Genomic DNA, 23512 nt, shown 5'->3' with positions numbered 1-23512 from the left:
CAACATTAGCAGACAAGACCACCTCCGCATCTTCAGGCACAAGGGACGGGGGTCCCCCCGCAGCGCATCGCCCAGAGGGAACCCCAACTTGTGTCACACTTGTGCCCTCCACATCATCGGTAGCAGATGTTATTTTACTTTTCTTAGAGGAAGGTAGGAGTCGCCGCTGATCTTTGGCTGGTATGTGGCACCGCTGATCCCCACCTTCCTCAGCACTCCTCTGCAGACTGTCTCCAACACCAACACAAAATAGGACTTTAGGTTTGGGAGGTCCGGAGCCCTCAGCCTCAGCGACCCCTCCACGCTGCCGCCGCTCCGTAACCAAGTGATCAGCGGCAACAGCATGAAGAGGCGCCGAGGCACCGGAAGCTGCCACCAGTGCCGGGCTATCCCCCCCTCCCACTGGGGGACGCACCACAGCACTGGATTTCGATGGTATCGCCACTGCCGAGCCGCCCTGACTGTCCGGCCTTGTGGCCGATGTCTCCCCTGCTCCCCCACTGTTACCACAAACAGAGACGGAGCCCATCGCCACATCAGATGTCACACCTGTAATCTCCCCGCTCCCTGGCACTGAGTCCACTGCAGGACCCGTGCTGGGCTGGGTAACGGGGCTCGCACAGTGAGCTGACCCTGCGGCCGACTCGGGTTTTACGGGGAGGGGGCTGTAGACTAGACTCACCACTTCCACGTATTTGGTCTTCTTCTTTCGCGGTTTGCTGCCCCCCGGTGCATCCTCCGGCAGATCGTCTCCAAAAGTAAAGTCCTGGAGGTGCACAGGGGACTCGAGCCGTCGGATCTCCTCCATCAGCGCCCCTCCCTGGTGGCTGTCACTATCCTCACCCGGGCCGGCAGAACCGCAGCCAGATGACATAGCCGCTTGTCCTGCAGGGGGCCCACTGCACGGTACCGAACTTTCCTCCTCCATCTGACTCTCAGGCTGAAGCCCCATCAGCCGCCTCTGCTTTTCCTCCTCCATCTCCCGGAATCTCTCATCATTAAGGATCTTTTCTTTAAACGGCCCGCTCCTCTCCAGCAGGTAAGCCTTCCTCTCCTCCAAGGCCTGGATGTCAGTCTGGAGCCTGGATATCTCTGCCATAATCTGCTCCTTCTTCCTCTTTGGGGCAGAGCTTGCCCTGGCATGGGCGCACCTGAGCTCCTCCCGCAGTCTCCTCACCGTCTTGCTGGCTTCTTCGTACTCAGAGAGGTGGCCCAGAGCCCGGGAGGCATAGCTGGAAATAGACTCCCGGGTCCTCAGCATTCCCCAGCCCTCTTCACTGAGGTCAGCCTCACCTCTCTGAGCACTCAGCTTTCCTGCGGTATCCAGCTTTTCCGAAGTACCCAGCTTTCCCGAGGTATCCAGCTTTCCCGAGGTACCCAGCTTTCCCGAGGTATCCAGCTTTCCCGAGGTATCCAGCTTTCCCGAGGTATCCAGCTTTCCTGAGGTATTCATCTTTTCTGAGGTCTTGCTGCTTTTTGAAGCCTTAGCTGGCCTGGGGGTACTTGGAGCAGCATTGCTGCTGTTCCTTGCAGATCTTCTTACCCCCAAGGCTTCCGCAGCGCTGGCCGGTTCCTGGCTACCCCTGCCTCCCGCCGGCCTAGACCGGGAAGCAGGAGCCTGGGACTTGCTGCCCTGGCTCATGCCTGAAAACCCACTCCCTCCCTGGGAGAGGAGAGAGCAGGCCCCAGGTGGAGGTGGTTTTCCCTGGAGCTCAGGAGCAGCAGCAGCACACAGCCTCTCACAGCAACAGACAGCTAACGAGGTAACGAGCAACACCAGAGCTGCACTCACTATCTGCTGCTGGTGCAGTCACTGTGTACATACATGACATTACTTATCCTGTACTGATCCTGAGTTACATCCTGTATTATACTCCAGAGCTGCACTCACTATCCTGCTGCTGGTGCAGTCACTGTGTACATACATGACATTACTTATCCTGTACTGATCCTGAGTTACATCCTGTATTATACTCCAGAGCTGCACTCACTATTCTGCTGCTGGTGGTGCAGTCACTGTGTACATACATGACATTACTTATCCTGTACTGATCCTGAGTTACATCCTGTATTATACTCCAGAGCCGCACTCACTATCCTGCTGCTGGTGCAGTCACTGTGTACATACATGAGACAGAACATCACTTTAGTTTTGGGAAATGTTTTTATGTATTGTTTTCGCTGTATTCCAGGAGAAGGAAGCTGTTTTCCTCATTGATGAGCAGCAGGTCAGTGAGATAAAGTTGCGCTCTGGCAGTGTGAAGAAGAATGTCCTAAAGAAGACCAATATTGTGACTCTCGCTACCTCTGATAATGGTGAGGGGTTCAGTATGGCACTACTTATATTTACATGACATTATGGGGCACATTTACTTACCTGTCCGACGAAGTTCACAGAAAGTGCATTGTCCGACGGAACGACCCCCAATTTGTGTCGCATTGAAGCAGCGCAGAAATAGATCACGTGCAAAAAAAATCCCAGCGCAGACCCCTGTTAAATACCTGTCCAAGCCGTGCAATCCCCGAAAAAGGTGCCAAGTCTGTCGAAAGTGCAGCGTGCGACGCTTAGTAAATGAGCCCCTTTGGGTCTTTGTGCAGTCAATCCCTTAAAAGGTTCTGCCGGTGTTAGGTATTGTCCCCGGAGAGATGTGTACTCATACACCTTTATGTATGTTGTTAGAAAGCAATTAAATTGTGATATATATGATTCATATACAAGGATTGTAGATTCTCCAAGTGCACTGGAGTTGTGTTAACACATTGCTGTGCTCTGTGCTCTCTTAGTGTTAGGTATTGTCCCTGGAGAGATGTGTAATCATATATTTGTGTATGTTGTTAGTAGCAGCAAAACTGTGATACATGGATTTATATTCCAGGATTAGGGATTTTTCAGGAACTGTCCTCACACTGCTGGGCTCTGTGCCTTGTGCAGTCAGCTGTCCCCCAGTCCCCCCCCCCCCCCCCCCCCCCATGCTCTGAGTGATTTCTGTAGCGTATATCCAATAAAGAACAATTGCAACAGCATTTAATCAAAGCAGAATGCAGGGGCTGTGGAGCAGAAAAATACAGAGATCACAGAGCACAGCAGTGTGAGTACACACCTCCAGTGCAATTGGAGAAGCTACAAATCCTGTTCTGGTTGCTACAGACAAACAAATCTACATGTGCAGATCTGTAACTTAGGCTATGCTCACGTGGGACTTTTGTGTACTAATTCTGACCTCATTAAACGCAAACTACAGATCTGCCTCCCATTGTTCTCATTCATTGCTGAAAACAATGGGCCACATTTTTCAAAACTATTGCATTCTGTACTATGTGCAGTTTGCCTGTTCATTTTGCAGAGTGCGACATGTTTGGAGGCAGTAGACCACCTCAGGATCGTCCATGTAAACAAACTCTTACACACCTCATGCTGGTTTCACCTACATTAGTGGATGTGGGTGCTGATCTTACTAATACTTGCTGTCCCATTGTTTCCCTCTCAGGAGCGTGGATAGCTGCTCTGCACCTCTCAGGGGAGCTGTCCCTGTGGAATAAGGATGTAGACTGTCTGCAGATTGTTCCAGCAAATGATGTAATCTCAGAAGAAATTGCATCTGCACAAGGTAACCAGGATGGGAGGGGTTGTCCCTCTTGTTCTCCATGTATAGAGGGGGATTTTGGGTATGGGTTGTCACCGGTACTTGGGGTCTTCTGTTTGTGACTGCTATGGCATAGAGATGATTCTCATCCAATACAGGCAGTCCCCAGGTTACATACCAGATAGGGTCCGTAGGTTTGTTCTTAAGTTGAATTTGTATGTAAGTTGGAACTGTATATTTTATAATAGTAGATCCAGACAAAAAAATTTTTTGCCCCAATGACAATTGGAGTTTCAAACTTTTTTGCTGTAATTGGACCAAGAATAATCAATAAAGCTTCATTACAGACACCTTACAGCTGATCATTGCATTCTGGGACTATAGTAACATCCAGAGACTTTAACTATGGGTCGTCTGTAAGTCAGGTGTCCTTAAGTAGGGGACCGCCTGTACTGCACATGTCGCTTGTATTACTCAGAATGAATCATCATCGTGTCATGTAATAATGAATTCTTTATAATTATTTAAAAGCTCCGCTCCAGGGCCCTACAGGAAATCTATTACCAGGAGGAAAGACTGTGTATTAAAATAAGCCTGAGGGGCTCCAGGCTCCATTAACACCTATGGAGCCTGGAGCCCCTCAGGCTCATTAGCATTCAGTCCTTCATCCTGGTGGTAGATTCCCTTTTAACTTAAACCCCCTATCGGTAGGCTAGGATAAAAAATTGATTTATTCGAGTCTGACATTAGGACTGTTTGTCCTAATTGGCATGTGAACCCTAGTAAAGTGTGTCCCATGTCTTTATCTCTCAGGAACCTCCTTGAAGTTTTACCTTTATGTGTGTGATGATGGCAGCCGAGTTCTCCTGGTCACTCAAACCGGCTCCGTCTACCTGTGGGAGAACACAGAGGAGAATCCTCAGCTCCAATCCCAGAAAAAGAGGATCCTGCCGTGCCGATGGAGTAGGATAGAGCATGGTGATACCCCCCTGTTCCCTGGTGTCATGGACAAGGAGGCGGCTGTGCACGCTGCTTTCATCAAGAATGAGGTACAGCCTGTCTTGTGGTGGTCCTAGAAATAAGTGCAGAAGTGTAAATGAAGCTGAATGAGAAGTTCTGCAATTTTAAAATGCATTGTCTAGACTGGCTACAATTGTCTTTATTCAGAGATCGTTGAACTGTATTCAGTCTAGACAATGCTGTATGAGCTGCACTCCAGACTGATACATTGTAACAAACCAGCAGAGAGATCTGTGCAGCTGCTTCTTATGTGTTTAGCTCACAGAGCATTGTCTAAACTGGATACAATTGTCTCCACTTCTCGGCTGAGAGCAGGACTAGTTATTTACAGGGTTACTGCCTCTGAATGGAACAGGGAGACTCTTATTCACTGACAGCAAGCACAGGACTTAGATATTTGTCATGAATTGATACCTAAGGTTAGAAAATGTTAGTGTTAGCTCTAAAATACCAGTTATCATCATCTTCTTTGTTTGAGGTCAAGAAATGTTTTGCATTATTCTGTAGCCGATATTGCTGGCGTAGATGGCTCCGATATTACTAACCTCCCATATTTCTGGGTGGTCAGTCCTCAACAGTCATCCCGCCTATTAATGTGGAGACTTAGGGATATTTGGCAGGCAGGTAAGTTGTATGGATGGCCACTCAGCTTTCCTGTGTCCTGTCTCTAGGTGTTGGGTGACAGCTGCTTGTGCACATTCGTCTTCTATTCTGGGTCTCGGATTGTGATGACTTTCCTCGCTCTACGATGGTTTGAGAAGGATCAGAAATCACACAGGTAAGTGCTAACATTTGTCTTTTAAATTGGCTAATCTCTATAGGTGGATATAAGCTGCACAGCACTTGGTCACAGCTTCCACCATAGAAATGTATGGTGCTACAATATGGCTCAGCTCTTCATACAATTCTATTAAAGGAAACCTGTCCTCAGCAATTGCTCTAATAAACAACTACTAGTATATTGTCCGGCAGCGTAACACCTTCTAGTTTTTGTTTTTTTTTAATAATAAGCACCTTCTTGGAAAATCAATAAAACCTTCTTGTTCATTGTCAAATATATACGATTGTCTCCACTTCCCAGCTGAGAGCAGGGCTAGCTATCTACAGGGTCAGGCCCCTTACACACAAACGTGTGGGGACCTATATCTGTCCGCAATGAGTGGCCTGATGTCGGTCCCCATAGACACCTTTTGGCTTCCGGTCATGATGTCTCACTACACCGTGTCCTATATTTTCCTGTATTACATGGCCGTCCGCTTGCTTCTCTACGTCCCCGCAGAGACAAGCAGAGAGATCTGTGCAGCTGCTGGTGAGGTGTTTAGCTCACAGAGCATTGTCTGAACATGTACAGGGTTACTGCATCTGAATGCTAACCATTGTATCAAGTCTTGAAAATGCTCTGTGAGCTAAACAACCTGGATTACATACTGATACATTGTAACAAACCAGCAGAGACATCTGTACAGCTGCTGTGTTTAGCTCATTGTCTAGATTGGATACAAATGTCTCCACTTCTCAGCTGAGAGCAGAACTAGCTATGTAAATAATAAATAAATAAAATAAATAATTCTTTATTTCTATAGCGCCTACAGATTACTCAAAGCTGCACAAAGCTTGTCAAATTGGTCCCTGTCCCCATGGGGGCTCACAACCTAAATAACCTACCAGTATGTTTTGAAGTGTGGGAGGAAACCCACGCAAACACGGAGAGAACATACAAACTCTTTTGCAAATGTTGACCTGGGTGGGATTAGGCAGAAGTGCTACCCACTCAGCCACCGTGCTGCCCTCCATACAGGGTCACTTCCTCTGAATGGAGACAATGCTCTGTGAGCTAAAAAGCCTGGACTCCAGACTGATTAATATAAACCAGCGGAGAGATCTGTGTGGCTGCTGACATGTTTTGATATCTTTCTTGAGTGAGGTTATTTAACAAATTCAACTGCTTTTAGTGCATCCCCATACCAAGTTCTATGGACCAAACAGGAGATCTCTGTGACTGGCGTTGCTCCATCCTGTGCTCCAGTGAAATCCAGAGGCTCCCTGCTGGCTCGCTTCTCAAGGGATGGATTAGTCCTGGCCTTGGCACTAAATCAAAAGGACCCCAAGGTACTATCATCAGTACTTTACTGACGTCTTTAAGACGCTGTGTGATTTCTGTCATGAGTCCCATCCTTCATCCTTCTTACAGGAGACCCGTGTCCTCTTTATAAACTCCATGAACCTTGTGACCGTGTGCGGCAGTTTGAGGGGATGCGGCAGTAAGGATCAACAAATCCCATCCAGATTGCTAAGGTCAGAAGATTACTAATTTTATTTTTATTTTTTTTTTAAGTAGCATTGTCCTAGTCCTAGCTTTCATGTGACTTTTGGTCCTTCTTACAGGTCTTACTGGGTGGCAGACATGTCTTGGACGGCAGATAGTCTGTTCCTGACCTGTATACTGAAGAGAGGGTCTTTACTCCTATTGACACGGATGGGGGAACTCCTGACACTTACAACCTTTGGGTGTAGTGTTGAATTTGGCCCAGCAGAGTTTATCCCACTTCATCCTTTAATTACATACAGGTTAGTGTTATCTATGTCAAGCTAGAAATCTGTATAGGTTTTCACTTTGAAGGGAGATTCTGTAAGTCCACATGGCTCCTCTTCACAACCTATTCCCTAATGTCTACTGCTGCCCTTAGTAGTGAATCTACTAAGGGCACAAGTTGAGTTGAGGACATAATCTATTGTTTCTAGTGTTTTGTGTACACAGCTCTTACACAGGTCTGAGTGTCTCCATGGTTACAGACTACAAACCAACTTTTTGTAGTCAGAACTTTAATATAAAGTTATATTATTACATGGTTTATTTTACAGATGTGTAAAATAATGGCATAAGATCTTCATTGGTCAGCTGGGTAAAAGAAAGTATTACTCCATGTCTGTTAACATCAGTGAGCTGTCTGTGTAATCTAGGACAGGACGGGTCCTCCAGAGAGGGATATGTTCTTTGTAACCACTGTACACTCTGGTTAAGAGATCAGGATCCTGAATATAGGACCCATTGCAATGCAATCCTGGATTCTGTCTCTCCATTTCTCATAGTGCAGATTTTCTGTGATCTTCTTTTGTTTTCTTTGTGTCTTTCCATTTATCTTTCGCTCATCATTTTCTCATTCTAGCCTCTTTTCTTTCACCTCTTCTGTCTTGCCGTCATACAATCTGTGTAAGTATAGAGGACCAATAATAACATTGTTTCTTGCTCATGTTTTACGCCACTGCTCACACGCATGCTATGCAGGGCTATTAACTGGGGCAAAATGCGAAACACCAGAACAGAAATGGGCCCCATTAGTGTAATGGGATCCATTGTGATTCTCTAATAGAAAAGAACTATGCAAGGCGGAGCGCAGATGTGAAGAAAGCCTTAGAAACCTGTTGGTTTAGGGATGGGGTGCAACATAAGAAGTTTTTCTGTCTACGAAAATTGAATATTTTTTTTTTGGGAAACCAAAACATGCAACTGATACACAGATAATGAAAACGGAAACGGACAGCAGCGTTCTTTGTGTATTGGCTGTACCAAGTACCTGCAGCTAATTGTGAGCTTCTTGCAGTAACCTGGTCTGGCCTCTAAAAAGAAAACTGTGCTGCCTGATTTGTTTCATTCTCTCTTTACCAGTGTCTGAGAACAGCTGATCTGTAGGGCTACTGGGTGTTTGCCCACTATACTATGCTATTGATATATTATGAATGTTTTTAGTCCGTAAAATCCCTTTTAGGACAGTTTTAGTGTTAGAATTTTGCACATTTCACCACAACAGAGTTAAAATGTGTGTTATGTTGTAACTAAGTTTTCGCAGGCTTTCCTGACTGATAAATGTTGAATGTCCACAAGTAGTATGTGATATCCCGGCTTTTCCTTTCCCAATCTCTTTCTTCCTCTTCAAAATTTTTTTTTGAAACTGTATAAAGAAGATTTTCATATCCTAAAATAGCCAGACCATGGTTCACTTGTTTCCCCGTCCATGTGCTGAGAGAGCAGAGGTTTTGTTACACTGTCTCTCCCTGCTTTCTGCTAGATTATCACCACATATAAGCTGCATTTAGTAAAATCTCCGTTCTCGCTCTCTCACTTGTGTAGACCTCCAGTGCCGGTGCCTGAATCCTGTAATCCCGATGACTCGCTGGGATCGGTCACATCACAGGCGGATCTCCTGAGACAAAGATATTCTGTCACCTGTCACCCTCGCCTCCCCTACATCATGGTGTCTGATGGCTACATGGTGACCACTATACGCTTTGCAGAACATTTCTCCCCACAGAACTTCATGAAGACTTTACTGCTGGACTCGGCCCAGAGACTGGAGAATGTGCGGCACAGGCTGCAGATAGGAAAGGTAGCAGTGTGTAACATCACGAAAATTAATAATAATCCCAATTGAAATATTTTTTATGTAGAAATCTAATATATAATGTTTTCATCTTTTTGTTTCTTTTGCAGTCAAAACAAAATGGGGTCAGCCTGCGTCCCCTGTCGTCGTTAAAAGCCACTTTACTGAAAGACCCTTCTAAACCCCCCTCTGCAATGTCAACTCTACCAAGCTTCCTACAAGAGGAGGAGGAGATCTGTGGCCACCTGGAGAAGTTATTGGCACAGGTGCGTGAGCCTTGATTTGGACTGTCTGCTTTGGTATCTGAAGCCGCATTCACACTGTGCGTTTTGATTGCATTTTTAGACGTAATCCAAAGGCTCCAACCGTGATCATGTGCTGTTGTAACACTGCGCTTGATAAACGCTGTGGAAACTCAATGATATTTCCACATGGGATCATGGGTGAAGCCTTTGGATTGTGGCTCAAAACGCAATCGAAATGCACCCTATGAAAAAGGCCTCAATGGGGAAACTCAGTATGTATAACCATGCAGGCTCAAGCCAGTGTTGTATTGTCCCTGGAGAGATGTGTTACGTTGTTAGTAGCAGCAGGACTGTAAAATATGGATTTATATTTCAGGATTGTAGCTTCTCCAAGTGCACTGTAGATGTGTCCTCCTCCAATGATCTGTGCTCTCTGCATTTAACTTCTGTGTAACCCCCCCCCCCCCCCCCCTCTACCCTGAGTGAAAGCTTTAGCAAGCTACTAAACAGTCCATCAGAAGAGAGAAGGGGCAATGGAGGATCTCGGAGCAGAGAGTTAAAGCAAATCTACAACTATATTCTGCTAAAATTAACCTACACATACTTGCCTATACACCTATTTTCCTCGATCCTGGCACTGGTCTTCTTCAATGTTGACCCTCTGGGATCCCCATAAAAATAGTAATAAATAGCAGCTACAGATCACAGGGTTGCGATGTCCAACACTGCGGGCTGTTAATTATTCATGCCTCTCACGTGACGTTACCTCCCTTTCCAAAATGGGAGAGGGAGGTATCTATTGCGTAGGAGGCGTGAATTCAGTAACTGCTATTTATAACTCTTTTTTTTATCCAGCGATCCTGGCTTGTCAACATTAAAGAAGACTAGTGCCTGGATTGAGGAGATGAGGGCTATAGGTAAGTACATGTACGTTAATTTTAGTAAAATATAGTGGTAGATTTAATTTAAGAGCCCTCCACTGTGACAGCCCCTTTAACACAGTTGTGTATACAGGCGGTCCCCTACTTAAGAACACTCGACTTACATACGACCCCTAGTTACAAACGGACCACTGGATATTGGTAATTTAGAGACCAAAGAAATTCTGGCTGGGGTTACAATCATAAAATATACAGTTCCGACTTACATACAAATTCAACTTAAGAACAAACCTACAGACCCTATCTTGTATGTAACCCGGGGACTGCCTGTATATTTCTTCTTTTCCCAGGAGGACAGCGAGGAGTCTGATAACGAGGATTATTATAAACGCGCTGGTCTTGTGGACGGTACATTCAGCAGAGCTGAGCAGGGTAGACTAGAATTTGCTTCCATGTTTGACACCATCCACGCCAATGACCAGTACACAGAGAAGAGCGATGTCCGCAGCGACCTGCTGCGTATACAGAGAAGCCTACTGGCTGCATGGGCTGTAGGAGTGTCTATGGGCAGTGGGGCACAGGCGGGCACCCTGCTGCACTACACTGTCGGCTGTCTCACCCACTACCTGTCCATCCTTCAGAGTCCCAAATGCCCATTGCTCAAACAGGAAAAACCCTCCAAGAGGAAAGCGAAGGACGACCCCTGGACCTCCTACATCTCCACCTTCCACCAGTGCCTCACTGTACTATCCTGGGATGTGGCCCCCCGACAGACGATGGGTCACATGATAAAACTGACTGCAGAGGCTGTGAAGCTGATCCTCCTCCAAAACCAGCCGTTCCGCTCCAAGAGTCTCCTGGAAGCCTTCTGCCTAGTAAAGATGGTGTCCCGCACCTTACATGTGATCTATAAGTCAAGGTTTCAGGCTACCACCATGGACGACATGGGTCATGGTGACTCTCTAAAGACCCCAGTGTTTGAAGCTATAAAGCAGCCAGTCGTGAGATCCCCTCTTCATTGTATTCTTAAGGAACCCCCACATGCAGTGGTAGAGACTATGAAGTCCGAGAAAAGGTACAAGGAGAAAACAGCAGACCAGTAGTTTAGATATAATAGGCGTGGATGGGGGGATGGATAGGTAGATAATGTCTTCACCTCATCTACTTCGCAGGTTGGCCCCGCTGTGGCGTCTCCTGTATAATCAGACTCTCTGGTACCAGACCCGACTGAGGAAGCGTGTTTCTCTGCATCAGTCCATGCAGTCAACTCCAGAGGTCCAAAACGAGGACAAGGCCGTTGGGTTTCTATTATGTCATCTACAGGCCGAGCTCCAGAGTGGTGGAGGACTCTTATCGGGGAGCTCACGGCTTCTACCAGTCACCGGTAGTGTAACATTACACTTTCTAATCTAATATAACCCATACCTATAGAATCATTGTTGGTCCAATTCTCCTGGTGTAGGATCAGTATCATTGTAGCCTGGTATTGTGTTTTTGGGCATGCTGTAGCTTTGCAAATTTAAGCATCAGAGGTTTATATTGATTTTAGTAGCAAAATAGTGGGTTTTGTGGAGTATACAGCAAGTGCCCATATGTATACTTGTATTAAAGGACTTTTCTGGGCTCATGGATTTGAATACAATTGGTAGAAAAATAACAAAGAAGTTCTACTTATCTTTTTCATTAGTTCTTATCGAGCACAACTTCTCACAACACCATTGGTCTGTGTTGCTATTATTTCTTTATTATTTTTTTTTTATAATTTAGGAACGGATGTAAAGAAAAATTTGTGAACCCGAACACCCCTTTTTAATTTTTATATAGTTGAAGTTTTTTATTTTCATCAAAAAAGCAATGAAAAGGACCAGTGGTGACATCATGATGGGGAAGGAGCCAGAATCCTGGTTGTTGTCTCATTGTAACAGCCACCAGATCAGCGCAGCACCATGAGAACAAGAGTAGGACACTGGTGCAACATCCTCCAACCTGGGCCTGACCTAATGGCTTGGGGGCAGCTGGATTCCCATGGTACCCGAGTGGCTGACTTTAGCGAGGCTTAGTGCTTGACTTGTCACGGCGGCCTGGCTCAGGTGGAACGGGTCCGGCGAAGGATTGCAAAAATTTGATTACTCAATTAGGAATAGAGAAGTGGGGTCTCTTTCAGTATATTAAGGCATCAGATCTCCTCTGTTATTTATGTGTCATCTACATTTTCTCTGACTTTTAAGGTGAAGAATATTTCCTGTTGGGATCCTATAAAGAGTCTGTAGATTTCTGGAGAAAGGAATTATTGGAGGCCACCGCCCGAGGTGAATATTACAATGTACTTGGATGCATGAAATGTCTTGTTTTGTGATGACGGCTACTTATATGTTTTTCTTATTTTTAGGAGGAAGGAGAAGTGAGTTACTCCAGACTCGGTATTACCTGGCGGTTCTGTACTGCCATCTCTATCACTATAATCTCACTGATGCCCAGGGGACGTGCGACCTGCTGGTCAGAGAGCTGCTCATCCAATCCAGCCTGCTCCCTGAGACCGAGCCAAGTATCCCGGGGGAGATCCCTACAGGTCAGTCTGTATTTGTTACACATGATGCAAGGAACCACCAATGCATCACTAGTCCCCATACACATCTGTCAGGACCATGCAGATATTATACCATCAGGAGGCGAGGGGGGGGGGGCGCTTTCTTCTGTTACTGTTAGTTACTGGAAGCTCCTGAATTACTGAGACGTAGGTCTACAGGCTCCTGTTATAGTCCTTAATGTTTGTCTAACCCTTTACCTCCACAGCAGACACTCTATCTGGCCACAGACTATTGGAACAGGTGCACCCAGATGCGGCACTTGCTGTCATCCGCTCTATGGGCAGGTTCATGGCCGCATATTTCACTAACCAGCTGCTGTATGTGTTCCCTCCACACAATGTCCGTGTCCTGGCTCCTCTTCATGTCCCTACAGGTAATGCTGCTTTTATTATGGACCACACAGTGTACGGTGCACATAAGCCATACTAGACCTGTAAATATACACAGTGTAATATGTATTTGTGTTTAATGCACTTGCCAGTGATGCAAGGTTGGCCTTTAACTCTGTATGAACTGCAGTGATCATGAGCCATGTCAGAGTTTATTGGTGAGAAATATACTTCTTAGCTGCTGACCGATGTCTCCCATACACTGCAGACAGAAGGAAGAGGAGGATCTGCTGCATAACTCTGGCTCACTCAGCATCATTAGGATCATACAGGACATTATAGAGAAGTACTGACCTCTGCTTATAGGAATAAAGCACTTGGGGTGAGATTGAGGTTTAATATTATCTTCAGCAGCCTCTGTCTGTATCTGTGTCTCTCCTCTCTCACTAAGATGCAAAACAAGAGTCATATAGGACATTATAGAGACACACTGACCTGTAGTGATGTGAGTAAAGCACTTGGGGAGGCATAGAAACTTTTTATTATCTCCAGCAGCCTCTCTCTGAGCCCACGTGTTATTGCCGCTCTGTGTTATTGTGTTTTTTTTTTTCTCTCGGGAGCATCAGCAGGTTAATATAGGACATTATAGAGTGGTAACGACCTAAGCTGATGTGAATAAAGCACTTTGGGTAACATAGAAGCTTCTTTTTATTTCTGTGTGTCTCTCTCTTTCTCTCGGAAGCATCAGCATGATCATACAAGACATAATAGAGACATACTTTTACTATTTAGCAATACTCTCTCCATTCACCCTAATATAGTGTTGTGTCTCCCATAGAGAAACTTCCTCGTGTCGTCCCCCTGCAGCATGCTGTGGTTGCTGCTGCGGTCAGGGATCAGAATCTGTCCAGCGTTTGGACAGTGGAGTACACGCTGGACCTGCTTCTTGTCGGTGGCCTGATATCAGAAGCCTCATGGCTGGCAAACAAGCTGGGAGACTGGAAAATGTCCGTGGCTATGGCAGTGGCATATAACCTGCACCGGAGCAACGTCGCTGAGGAGTGGGTGCCTCAATGAAGATACAGGATACAGCTGCTTGTGGATCATCTCTCATCGCTAAAATTGTTGATTTACTTAATTTCAGGCAAAAAGATGAATTTCCCGCAATGCCCCTGTGTCTGTCTCCTGCTCACATATTCCAGGAGAAATTGCAGTCCTTCCTGGGCCATCCACCTAATTCAAAAGTCACAAGTACTGGGAATGCAGAACCAAAACAATTCACTGGTAATTACATCCAATCCATAGTGACATATATGATTCAAATAGAAGTCTGTGTATGTAAGGTACTGATATGTCTGAAGGGGTTAATCAAGATGACAGATTTCCCTTTTCTATTGAATATCCTGTATTTTCACCCTTCAGATCCCATTGAGGAAGAAGATGCAGATATTCTCTTCACCTCAGTGCAGGAGATGTTGAAGGCAGCGGTGATGGCCGATGCTGAGATCCTCACTGAAACTCTTCACCAGCTGATAGACTCTGCTAAGGAACTCGGCACAAAGCTTTCAGGTCTAGTGCCGGAGCGTTTATACCTCCCAGCACCGCCGCTCTACTGTCCACAGCCCACATCTGTCAGCGAGGTAAGTGCTGTTACTGCTCATGTGCCCCATAGTCCTGTATTACTGAGAAGATTTACTGTTCAGGACTGTGGCCATCCTCTGTGGGGATTGCAGTAGTGGGCATGCCTGCAGTCACACAGTTGGGGATTGTCAAAGTGGTTGTAACCCATCTTGGCTGATGGACATGCTCTGTGGGAATTGCAAAAGTGTTCATACCAGTGATCACCCAGGTTTTTACTAAGCAGATATGAGAGCGTGCTCAGTACGGATTGCAGTAGTGGTCATGCCAGATGTCACCCTGTTTCCCTTTAAGAAGATATGAGCATTGCAGAAGTGGTCTAAATAGTGTTCATGTATGTCACCCAGCCCTTCACTAAGCAGTTTATGTGGGCATGTTCATTGGGGGGATTTCCTGTGTGGGCATGCTCACTTGTGGTCATACTGGTGGTCACTCAGCTTTTCACTAAGCAGTTAATGTGGGCATGCTCAGTGGAGGGATTGCATTTGTGGTTATATTAGTAGTCCTATCTGGCTAGAGGAAAGCAGAGTGACCAAGAACATTCTAAAGTTTTCCATTTATTGTATACTCTAAACAAAATTACTATTTCTTTCTCGCGTCTCATCTTTCCTATGACTTTATAGGAGGATCCATGCAATTTTTCCCTGGAATCAGAGAAACGCACCCGCCAGCAGCTGTCTGGCGTCCTGCAGCTCGTCCTCTTACTGTTGCGCGTGGCTCATTGCTCTCTTCCCGCCGCCCAGTGGTACATCAAACAGATCAAGCGAGCGAGAAAAATCATGCAAAAGGTTAGTTTTATGTGTTTTAGTTCTAATATCCATCTATTCACTTCAAAGATGTAAATGATGTGACACTTTTTTTTTCTTAGATTAGAGCTAAAGCTTCTCTGCCGCCCCTTGAGTCACTTCCAGAGAACCTGCTAAATTACGCCAACAGCCGGACCGTGCTACTGAAACCGGGACCAAGCGGAGAGCCCATGGATGAGCGGGTGTCCTGCAGTGTAGTAGGTGAGACTGGGTGTATAATCGAGGGGGGTAGGGGGTAGTAATCATGGAAAATTTTATACGGGTTAGGAATGGCATTTACATCCCTTTAAAAGTCCAAGGCATCAAGTTCTCCACTTCACGATACCCCTTACCCCTGAAGTCATGGGGTCTTCATTCTGGGCTCTCTGAAAGGAGAGAGCTATATGCATGCAGCCACGTTTCCTGCATCGGACTTCTGTGACCCCACTAGTCACAAGATTGTGGGTTGTGTTCCCCCTAATGTTAACCCTACAGCTCCTTTCACTACCTGATGATCTAAGGACGTTCCCTCTGCCGGCCGAACAGCTGCTTCCGAAACTATATTAACTATTACAATTCTGGTGCAGCTGTTCGGCCAGCAGAGGGAACTTCCTTGCATTATATATCTATATAATGGAGGGTCTCCCATCCTCTGCACTGTGTGCAGCCTTTGATATTGTGCCACCATACGACCACCATACATGGGCCTCGCACGTTCTTGTTTAACAGCCCTAAGAACTCCTTGTAGGCCTGTGGAAACTTCTAGCCATTGACGCTCCACAAAGGGATTCTGGGAAAATATAAGGGAAACTACACCCCTTTTTAGATACCTTGTAAGGCAGCACCCTTGACATCAAGCATGAATTTCAGGAAGCCTAATGACATGATGAGGGATTGAAACCAAACCATTTACAACCACTTTCCTACACTGTACTGAAATGATGCAACCACATAGAAACAGAGCTGTCTACAGTAGGGAATAGATTAGACTGGTTTGGTTTTAATCCCACATCATGTCATTGGTCTTCCTAAAAGTCAAGCTTGATGTTAAGGGAGCTGCTTTACAAGGTAGCTATAAAAAAGGCAAGGTTTTCCTTATCCCATTCTGAAAAAGTTAATTGCATATTTTATCAGGAGACTGTAGCATTCATACATTTTCTTATCTGCATTCATGTAGCCAGTAAAGTTTCCTGTCATTTCAGTGTGTTTCAGAGAGCTGTGTGCTTTATGCTGGATGCTTCACGTCCGAGAGCGATTGTCCATCACCTGCAGACAGTACCAGAAAGCCAGAGACAACGGCAAGTTATTTAAGGTAACGGAATAACATGTTATTTTGGCAATATATATCTGCGTCTCATAGGCTGCATTTAGAGGCAGTGACCCTGTACATAGCTAGTCCAGCACTCTTTTATCCAGTCTAGACAATGCTCTGTGAGCTAAACAGCCTCGACCCCAGACTGATACATCATAACATCAGTAGAGAGATCTGTATAGCAGTTGATGTGCTTGGTTCACAGAGCATTGTCCAGACTGGATACAATTGTTTCCATTCATAGGCAGTGTCCCTGTACATAGCTAGTCCTGCTCTCAGGACAGAAGTGAAGACAATTGTATCCAGTCTAGACAATGCTCTTTGAGCTAAGCAGCTTGGACTCCAGACTGATATACACTAGCTGCTGTGAGTGCGATATAACTTGGTGTTGGGTGGATGTCTCTGACACCAGATCTCTCCCTGTCTCCTGTAGAGTGCAGATGAGATTGACTCGTGTGTGATCGAGCACTGTTTCGAGGCGTTGGAGTGGGCCTGTCGCATGTTGCCGTTCACAAGGGCGACCAATTGTGAGGAGCTGATACAAGATCTCATCCTAAGCCTGATCAGTGAGCTGCCTCCTGTGAGAAAGGTAAACCTTCAATTTCATGACCATATTTTCTATAAATGATTGTGCACACTTTGATCTTTTAAAGTGGCTTTCCAACTCCAGCACAAAGATGCTTGAGTTGCAGAGCATCTCCTCTTACACTAAACTATCCTGATCCTTGTGCTCCTGAGCCCTGGTTCTAATTGCTGCCATTACTATTCAGCAGTTGTCATGTGATGTGCCTCTGGAGGTCACGGCAGCAGTCAATCAGTGGTCTTGGTGGTGATGTATAGATGCCAGTAATTGGTTGCAGCATGGACCTGCACATAAAACGACACATCACATGACTACCGCCAGAGGGGACCTGCTGCAATCATGTGACTGGAGCAAAGGGGACATATACGTTTATAAGGCAACATTAACGTTTATTTAAGTAGCTTTTGTTCTGAGTCGGTCAAGCCCCTTTAAAGGGGATAGGAGGTAATATTCTCATTAGTGGGGTCCGATCCATAGTCACTGGAACAAGGTGCTGAACAGATATTTACATGGCTATTTATATGGAGATATTGATAGATTTGGGTATATGGACCACTGTCGTTAGAGCTGCTGCAGACTATGGACTATGAGAGATTAGAAGAGGCCTAACTATATGCAGAGTCCTGTTCAGATGTCTCCTAATAATTGTCTGCTTGTCTTTCTGTAGGTTGCAGAGATCATGGTCAGAGCTTTCCCTAATCCTGAAGATGTCCGGGTTCCCCTAAGGGAAAAGTATCAGTCAGTTCAGCAGCGGCTGAGACACTCCAAAATAAAAGGTGATTCCTACAAATGGATTTATCTTCAGCACAGAATAAACTGTACAATATTAGGTGATTTTTAACCCATTATTGGATATTCAGTAGAGCATAGCCATAAGGAGCCTTCAGTTTGCTTGTAATTTCTGTAAAGACCTGTTCTTGCTTGTTTCAGGACTCCACGGTGAAGAGATGATGTCCGTCACTATCCACAACATGCAGAGGGTGCGAGTGAAGACCCTCAGACGTGTTCAGAGAAACATTGGCCCGGTGGAAATGCATTTGTGGGAACCTCCTCTGGATGAAACTTTGCGGGATGAGTCCCATTGCTATGATAAGTACTCGCTGGGTACTACTAGTCTCAGCAGGAGCACACTCACCGATCTGGGGAGGCCGCAGATTTACAGCGACACTGACACCATATCTGAAGCATTGGTGTGGAATGGAGCAGATGACAGGTAATGTGTAATCAAAGTTAATCATATCCATCATGATAAACCTGATCCAGGTACCGTGAGTATGGTGATCTTTTTCATTCATGGCCTCCTTCCATGTGAAATCAACTTTTAAAATTTTAAAATTATGGTAACAAGTCACCACGCTTCCCCCCCCCCTCTCCCTGATGTAATCTCACACAATGGGAGGGGAGACGTGCTTGATCATGCCAGATACCTGGCCCTATTGTGACCATTATAACATCCTAAATATCCACTTTAATGTGTAGGGGACTTAGTCCACAAGACGCAACCGCATAGTTTGGCATCATGTGCAAAATCTGCCCTCTTTGGGATTTTTTATTTTTTTATTTTATTGAATAGTTTACAGAGGTTCACAGAGGTTACAAATAATACAACAAAGTCAATGTGGTCATAGAAAGTGAACATTACAACCATAATAAATTTCAGTAAGACCTTTACAGCAAATAGCAGAACATGTATAACAGGTAGGCAACATGTTGGTCCAATAAGCAGACCATTATTTTCATGGAGGGAGAGGAAAAAGGTAGAGGCCACATAAGACTCGGTTTCTGTCTAGCTTCTATTTCCATATTTTTGGGATTTTTATAATTATTGGAATACCCTTTTAAATACTTTCAAGTTAGCCTGAAAATCTATGATGAAATCTGTACTTTGTAGATTCAAGTGGATTTTAGGTTACAATTTGGTCACAGCCCTTTCTCTGTTAGATCAAATATAGACGGAGAAAGGAAGCTAATGTACAGGGGTAGCATGACGATAGAGGTGGAGGGATGAAAGTATTGGATCTGTTAACCACTGTCGGCACCGGCCCAGGAGTTGCAGTTTACAAGCTCTGGAACATTTCTTGTCCTTGTGTTGGATGTTTAAAGAGAATAAGCCAACCTATGAGGCTTTAATGAGGTTTTCGTATAATAGACACTTTATCACATGACCAGAGGCACTGATTTCCCCCTTTCCTCTTCCTGTCCCCATTAGGGTTATCAGTGTTGAAACGTGGGGAATAACAAAACATTTTGCATAAGAACGTTCATTTATTCTTCCATTTCAGAATGGATTCTAGCGTTCCGATAGATAGGAATATGAATCCTGGAAAACCAGTCACATCTGCCATAAAGAAATCAATGGCAGAAAGAGAACTTCACAGCTCGTCCGGGACGTCTCCACCTAAAGTCGGCACCTGGGAGTTTGAGTGCAATGATGATGAATACACCGGATTCCTGGATCTGTTCCTTAGTTACCTCCTGGAGCGGGATCTCCTTCATAGCGGTGAAGCTGGGATCCCTTTCCTCACCACTTTTTCTCCGCAGCTACGAGAACATGAGCTGAACTCCCTCGTCTTTGACGTTCACACCACCCTGAAGCGTAAGCTGGTGAGAGCCGGCATAAGGAGCGTCTATAGGGCCGGATCCCGTTTTACGATGAATTCTGCAAGTTTAGACGACGACTCTAAGGATATGGAGGGTGCTCCGCCTCATACACAGGGTGTAGCTGATCCTTCCCATGCCCCCTGTCCAACGGTGGTACTCGGGAAACCTCTTATCTTCAGCAAGAAACACTTTACTAACCTTAAGTCCAAACGTTCAGTCAGAAGTGGGCTGTTTGGCCTTCAAGATCAGGGACCAAAGAAGCAGAAGAACAATGATGCTTACCAGTCCCTTACACCCCAGTATAGCTACAGGCTAATCCAGAACAAGCTCTGTACCCCTAATGAAGAACTGGGGGGCGAACTACAGGCCAAGTACAGTAATGAAGCCAAACTGGTGGAATGGATGATCCGATGGTCTGACCGCAGGCTGTTCTGGAGCACGGGCAAAGCAGAACTGTGCCATGTCCCTGCAAGCACCGCGATACGTGTAAAGACCTCCTCCGCTGCGCTACTCACCTCTATCTGGCTACTGGAGAAGCCGTACCTAGGAAGCTCCTATATTCATCTTGTAAGATTTCACAACTGCTCAGTCTGGTCTGTAGGGGGCGGTATTATAATTCTCCCTAGTCACATAGACTTTTACTAGAATGGCACCTGCATGCTCGGCCACTTTTCCATTAAAAATCCAGCATGATAAACCAGGGGCACTTACTCTTAGACCCAGGCTCAGTGACTGTGGTAATCTTCTTATATTTCTCATCTATGGCCACTTTCCTTCTAAAATCAATGTCTAAAATGATGCTAATCAGCATGAAAGGCTACTCGGGTGGATCCCGGAGCCCCTCTGTGCTGCTGATTCAAAGGCTCTTACACTGTCTGCCCTCTGCTTCCTTATCACTTCCTTCCACCCTCTGTTTTATGTAACCTCACTGCAGCACAGGAAGTTACAGCACACAGTGGGAGGGGGAAGTGCTTCTGCACAGTGTAACAGCCTGTGAAGTTGCATTATGGAAGGGCTCTGGGAGCCTCCCCAGTAGCCTTTCACACTCTTTAGCATGATTTTAATTTTAGAAGGAAGGAGGCCATGGATAAAAAATGTAATAAGATGCCACAGTCTTAGTGCCTGGATCTATGAGTAATGTCCCTGGTTTATCATGAAGGATTTTGACTCCTCTGTCTTAGTGACCACGAGGGTCCCATCCAATCATAAATTGCATTAGCAGCATATTAGGTTTCTTTGTCTAATGTCACTTCCTCCCCTTTGTTCCTTGCAGGTTCCTCCCAGTGATTACATTGTGGCTCCTGTATTACCAGGAGAAGAAAATTCCAGACAACAAACCGATTCCAGAGCTGCTGCCGAGTATTCAGAGCCAGAAGGATCCCCCCCATATACAGCACGGGACCTGGAGGACGAGTTGGAGGAGGAAATTGTTTCCAGGTGAATGTGCATTATGGTCTATACCAGTGATGGCGAACCTCTTAGAGCCGGAGTGCCCAGTCTTCAACTAAAAGCCACTTATTTATTGCAAAGTGCCAGCGCAGCAATTTAAGCAGTAATTTATTTCTCATTGTTCATTGACAACTTTCAATCCTTCAGCCTCCCAAGGACACCAACACCGTTGAAAGTAGGAGGGCAAATTCATCTATCATTGTAGGAAGATTCTGCAGGAAGATTCTTTGAGTTCTGTCTGGTGAACTTCATGCTGGGGTGATGGCCTGGGTGCCCACAGAGAGGGCTCCGAGTGCCGCCTCTGGCACCAGTGCCATAGGTTCGCCACCACTGGTCTATACTGTCAGTTTTGCCTTTATCACATCTGAGCTGCCATAACCCTGACCTGTCCTTGTAGACCTGCATCACAGACCAGCAGAGTGAGCTTCACGCAAAGTCAGGAGAGGCTTCAGGAGAAGTCGCAGGGGGGCGCATCGGATGTGTCTGAGAACCACAGACTGGAAGACATTCCCATTCTGTCAGAAACTGAAGGTTGGCACTCAGATTTTCTGTGTAAAAGGGGGAACCCACATCTTTTAAATTCTTGGTAAAACCATAGGATAGGACATGAATCTCTGATAGATGCTGTGGACCCACACCCAGAACAGTGCAATAAACAAAGAGGTTTCTCTCCATCCACTTTTATGGGTCTTCTAAGAATCACAGAGCTGCAAGACTGTTTTTAGGAAAGCCACATTTGTCCACCTCTTCATTCCCCACTGCTCTCAAGATGGACTTCGCTGGATTCTGCATGTATCAGTCTGAAGTCCAGACTGTTTAGCTCACAGAGCATTGTCTAGACTGGATACAATTGTCTCCACTTCTCAGTTGAAAGCAGGACTAGCTATGTACAGGGTCACTGCCTCTAAATGGACACTATTGTATCCAGTCTAGACAATGCTCTGTGAGCTAAACACATCAGCAGCTGCTTCACAGATCTTTCTGCTGTTTTTTTTACAATGTATCAGTTTGGTGTCCAGACTGTTTAGCTCACAGAGCATTGTCTAGATTGGATGCAATTGTATCTACTTTGTAGCTGAGAGCAGCTATGTACTAGGTTGTTGTGAATGGACACATTTGTATCCAGTCCATACAATGCTCTGTGAGCTAAACACTTCACCAGCAGATACACAGATGTCTCTGCCGGTTTTTTTTTGCAATGTATCATTGTTTTTATTATTTCAGATGACCAAGAAGATGAAACTGACACACAAAGAAGCATGAATATTGCAGTCAGTATCCGTCCTGTATTATCAGAAGTGGAGGTGAGCCCTGAACCCCAAGTTGCTGTCTATCTCTGTTACCAGTGATGATTAGGGACCAAAGACTCAGCCACTGCTTCCTTTTAATACTTTGCGGTTCTTCTCTGCAGAGCATTAACTTTGAAAGCGAACATCAGAATCTTGAAAAACCAGTTCCCCTGACAATAGAAGACTTGCAGTGAGTATTGAAGGGGTTATTTCAGGAGACTATCCCTTTAAGACCTGCACGGCGGGTAGCGGGAGGGGTCAGGGAGCAGATATTGGGCGTCCAGACAGGGATTAGTTGCTCTGGAGATGAAAAACAAGCCATTATGGAGCGGAGTAGAAGAGCGAGATTGTGCGAGGGACAGGAGAGCGGGGATCTGCTCATATATGATTATTATTATATACAAGCAGCTGTGATGTCACTGCTCTTAGACAGTGATGACAGTGCAGGGACTACACAGGTGAGCATGATGTCTGCATGTTTAGATGAGGGATTGTTATTTTTATTTTTACTGCAAAATGTTCATAGTTTGTGTTTTGCTTTTCTTTTTTCCAGACTTGGTGAGCCCCCTGTTTCCGCAGGCTGCAGTCCTCCAGCCCCCCAGTCTGTCTCCAGTACAGATGCTGTCATCCCACCTCCCACCACTAATCAGCCAGAACCCACCAATACTAATGGAAGCCAGAACCCTCCACCAGCCCCCAGCTCCTCCGAAGGGGTCAGACAACTTCTTCAAGATGAAATGTTCAGACTCCTCCAGGTTTGTAATTTGTGACTGCAGATTGATGACTCCTGTCATCTTCGTCTTTATCTTTCCCAGCTATTGCAAACTTA

The 23512-nt window shown here is 45.6% G+C and overlaps 1 protein-coding gene across 3 annotated transcripts in view; it reads left to right on the top strand.

Annotated features, from left to right (window-relative positions):
* CPLANE1 (ciliogenesis and planar polarity effector complex subunit 1) overlaps positions 1–23512 on the top strand; it is a 55887-nt gene that overhangs the window by 9844 nt on the left and 22531 nt on the right. For 2 of the 3 annotated variants that reach the window (XM_072135158.1, XM_072135149.1), the window contains exons 3-31: positions 2193–2316; positions 3489–3608; positions 4398–4633; positions 5276–5382; positions 6557–6713; positions 6796–6899; positions 6990–7172; positions 8734–8989; positions 9094–9249; positions 10460–11184; positions 11282–11493; positions 12338–12418; positions 12499–12678; positions 12903–13070; positions 13865–14087; positions 14171–14310; positions 14449–14666; positions 15288–15452; positions 15533–15671; positions 16652–16761; positions 17195–17350; positions 18012–18120; positions 18275–18557; positions 19627–20512; positions 21219–21382; positions 21792–21925; positions 22619–22698; positions 22806–22873; positions 23237–23438. In XM_072135158.1, the coding sequence (XP_071991259.1) occupies positions 2193–2316; positions 3489–3608; positions 4398–4633; positions 5276–5382; positions 6557–6713; positions 6796–6899; positions 6990–7172; positions 8734–8989; positions 9094–9249; positions 10460–11184; positions 11282–11493; positions 12338–12418; positions 12499–12678; positions 12903–13070; positions 13865–14087; positions 14171–14310; positions 14449–14666; positions 15288–15452; positions 15533–15671; positions 16652–16761; positions 17195–17350; positions 18012–18120; positions 18275–18557; positions 19627–20512; positions 21219–21382; positions 21792–21925; positions 22619–22698; positions 22806–22873; positions 23237–23438 (5886 nt within the window). Of the gene's footprint in view, positions 1–2192; positions 2317–3488; positions 3609–4397; positions 4634–5275; positions 5383–6556; positions 6714–6795; positions 6900–6989; positions 7173–8733; positions 8990–9093; positions 9250–10103; positions 10146–10459; positions 11185–11281; positions 11494–12337; positions 12419–12498; positions 12679–12902; positions 13071–13864; positions 14088–14170; positions 14311–14448; positions 14667–15287; positions 15453–15532; positions 15672–16651; positions 16762–17194; positions 17351–18011; positions 18121–18274; positions 18558–19626; positions 20513–21218; positions 21383–21791; positions 21926–22618; positions 22699–22805; positions 22874–23236; positions 23439–23512 lie in introns of those variants that run through there. The other variant, XM_072135167.1, reaches the window with a different exon arrangement.

This window comes from Engystomops pustulosus, chromosome 1, assembly GCF_040894005.1.
Source record: "Engystomops pustulosus chromosome 1, aEngPut4.maternal, whole genome shotgun sequence".
NCBI lineage: Eukaryota > Metazoa > Chordata > Amphibia > Anura > Leptodactylidae > Engystomops > Engystomops pustulosus.
The sequence above is the reverse complement of the archived record's forward strand: the minus strand, read 5'-3'. Positions and strand labels throughout refer to the sequence as shown.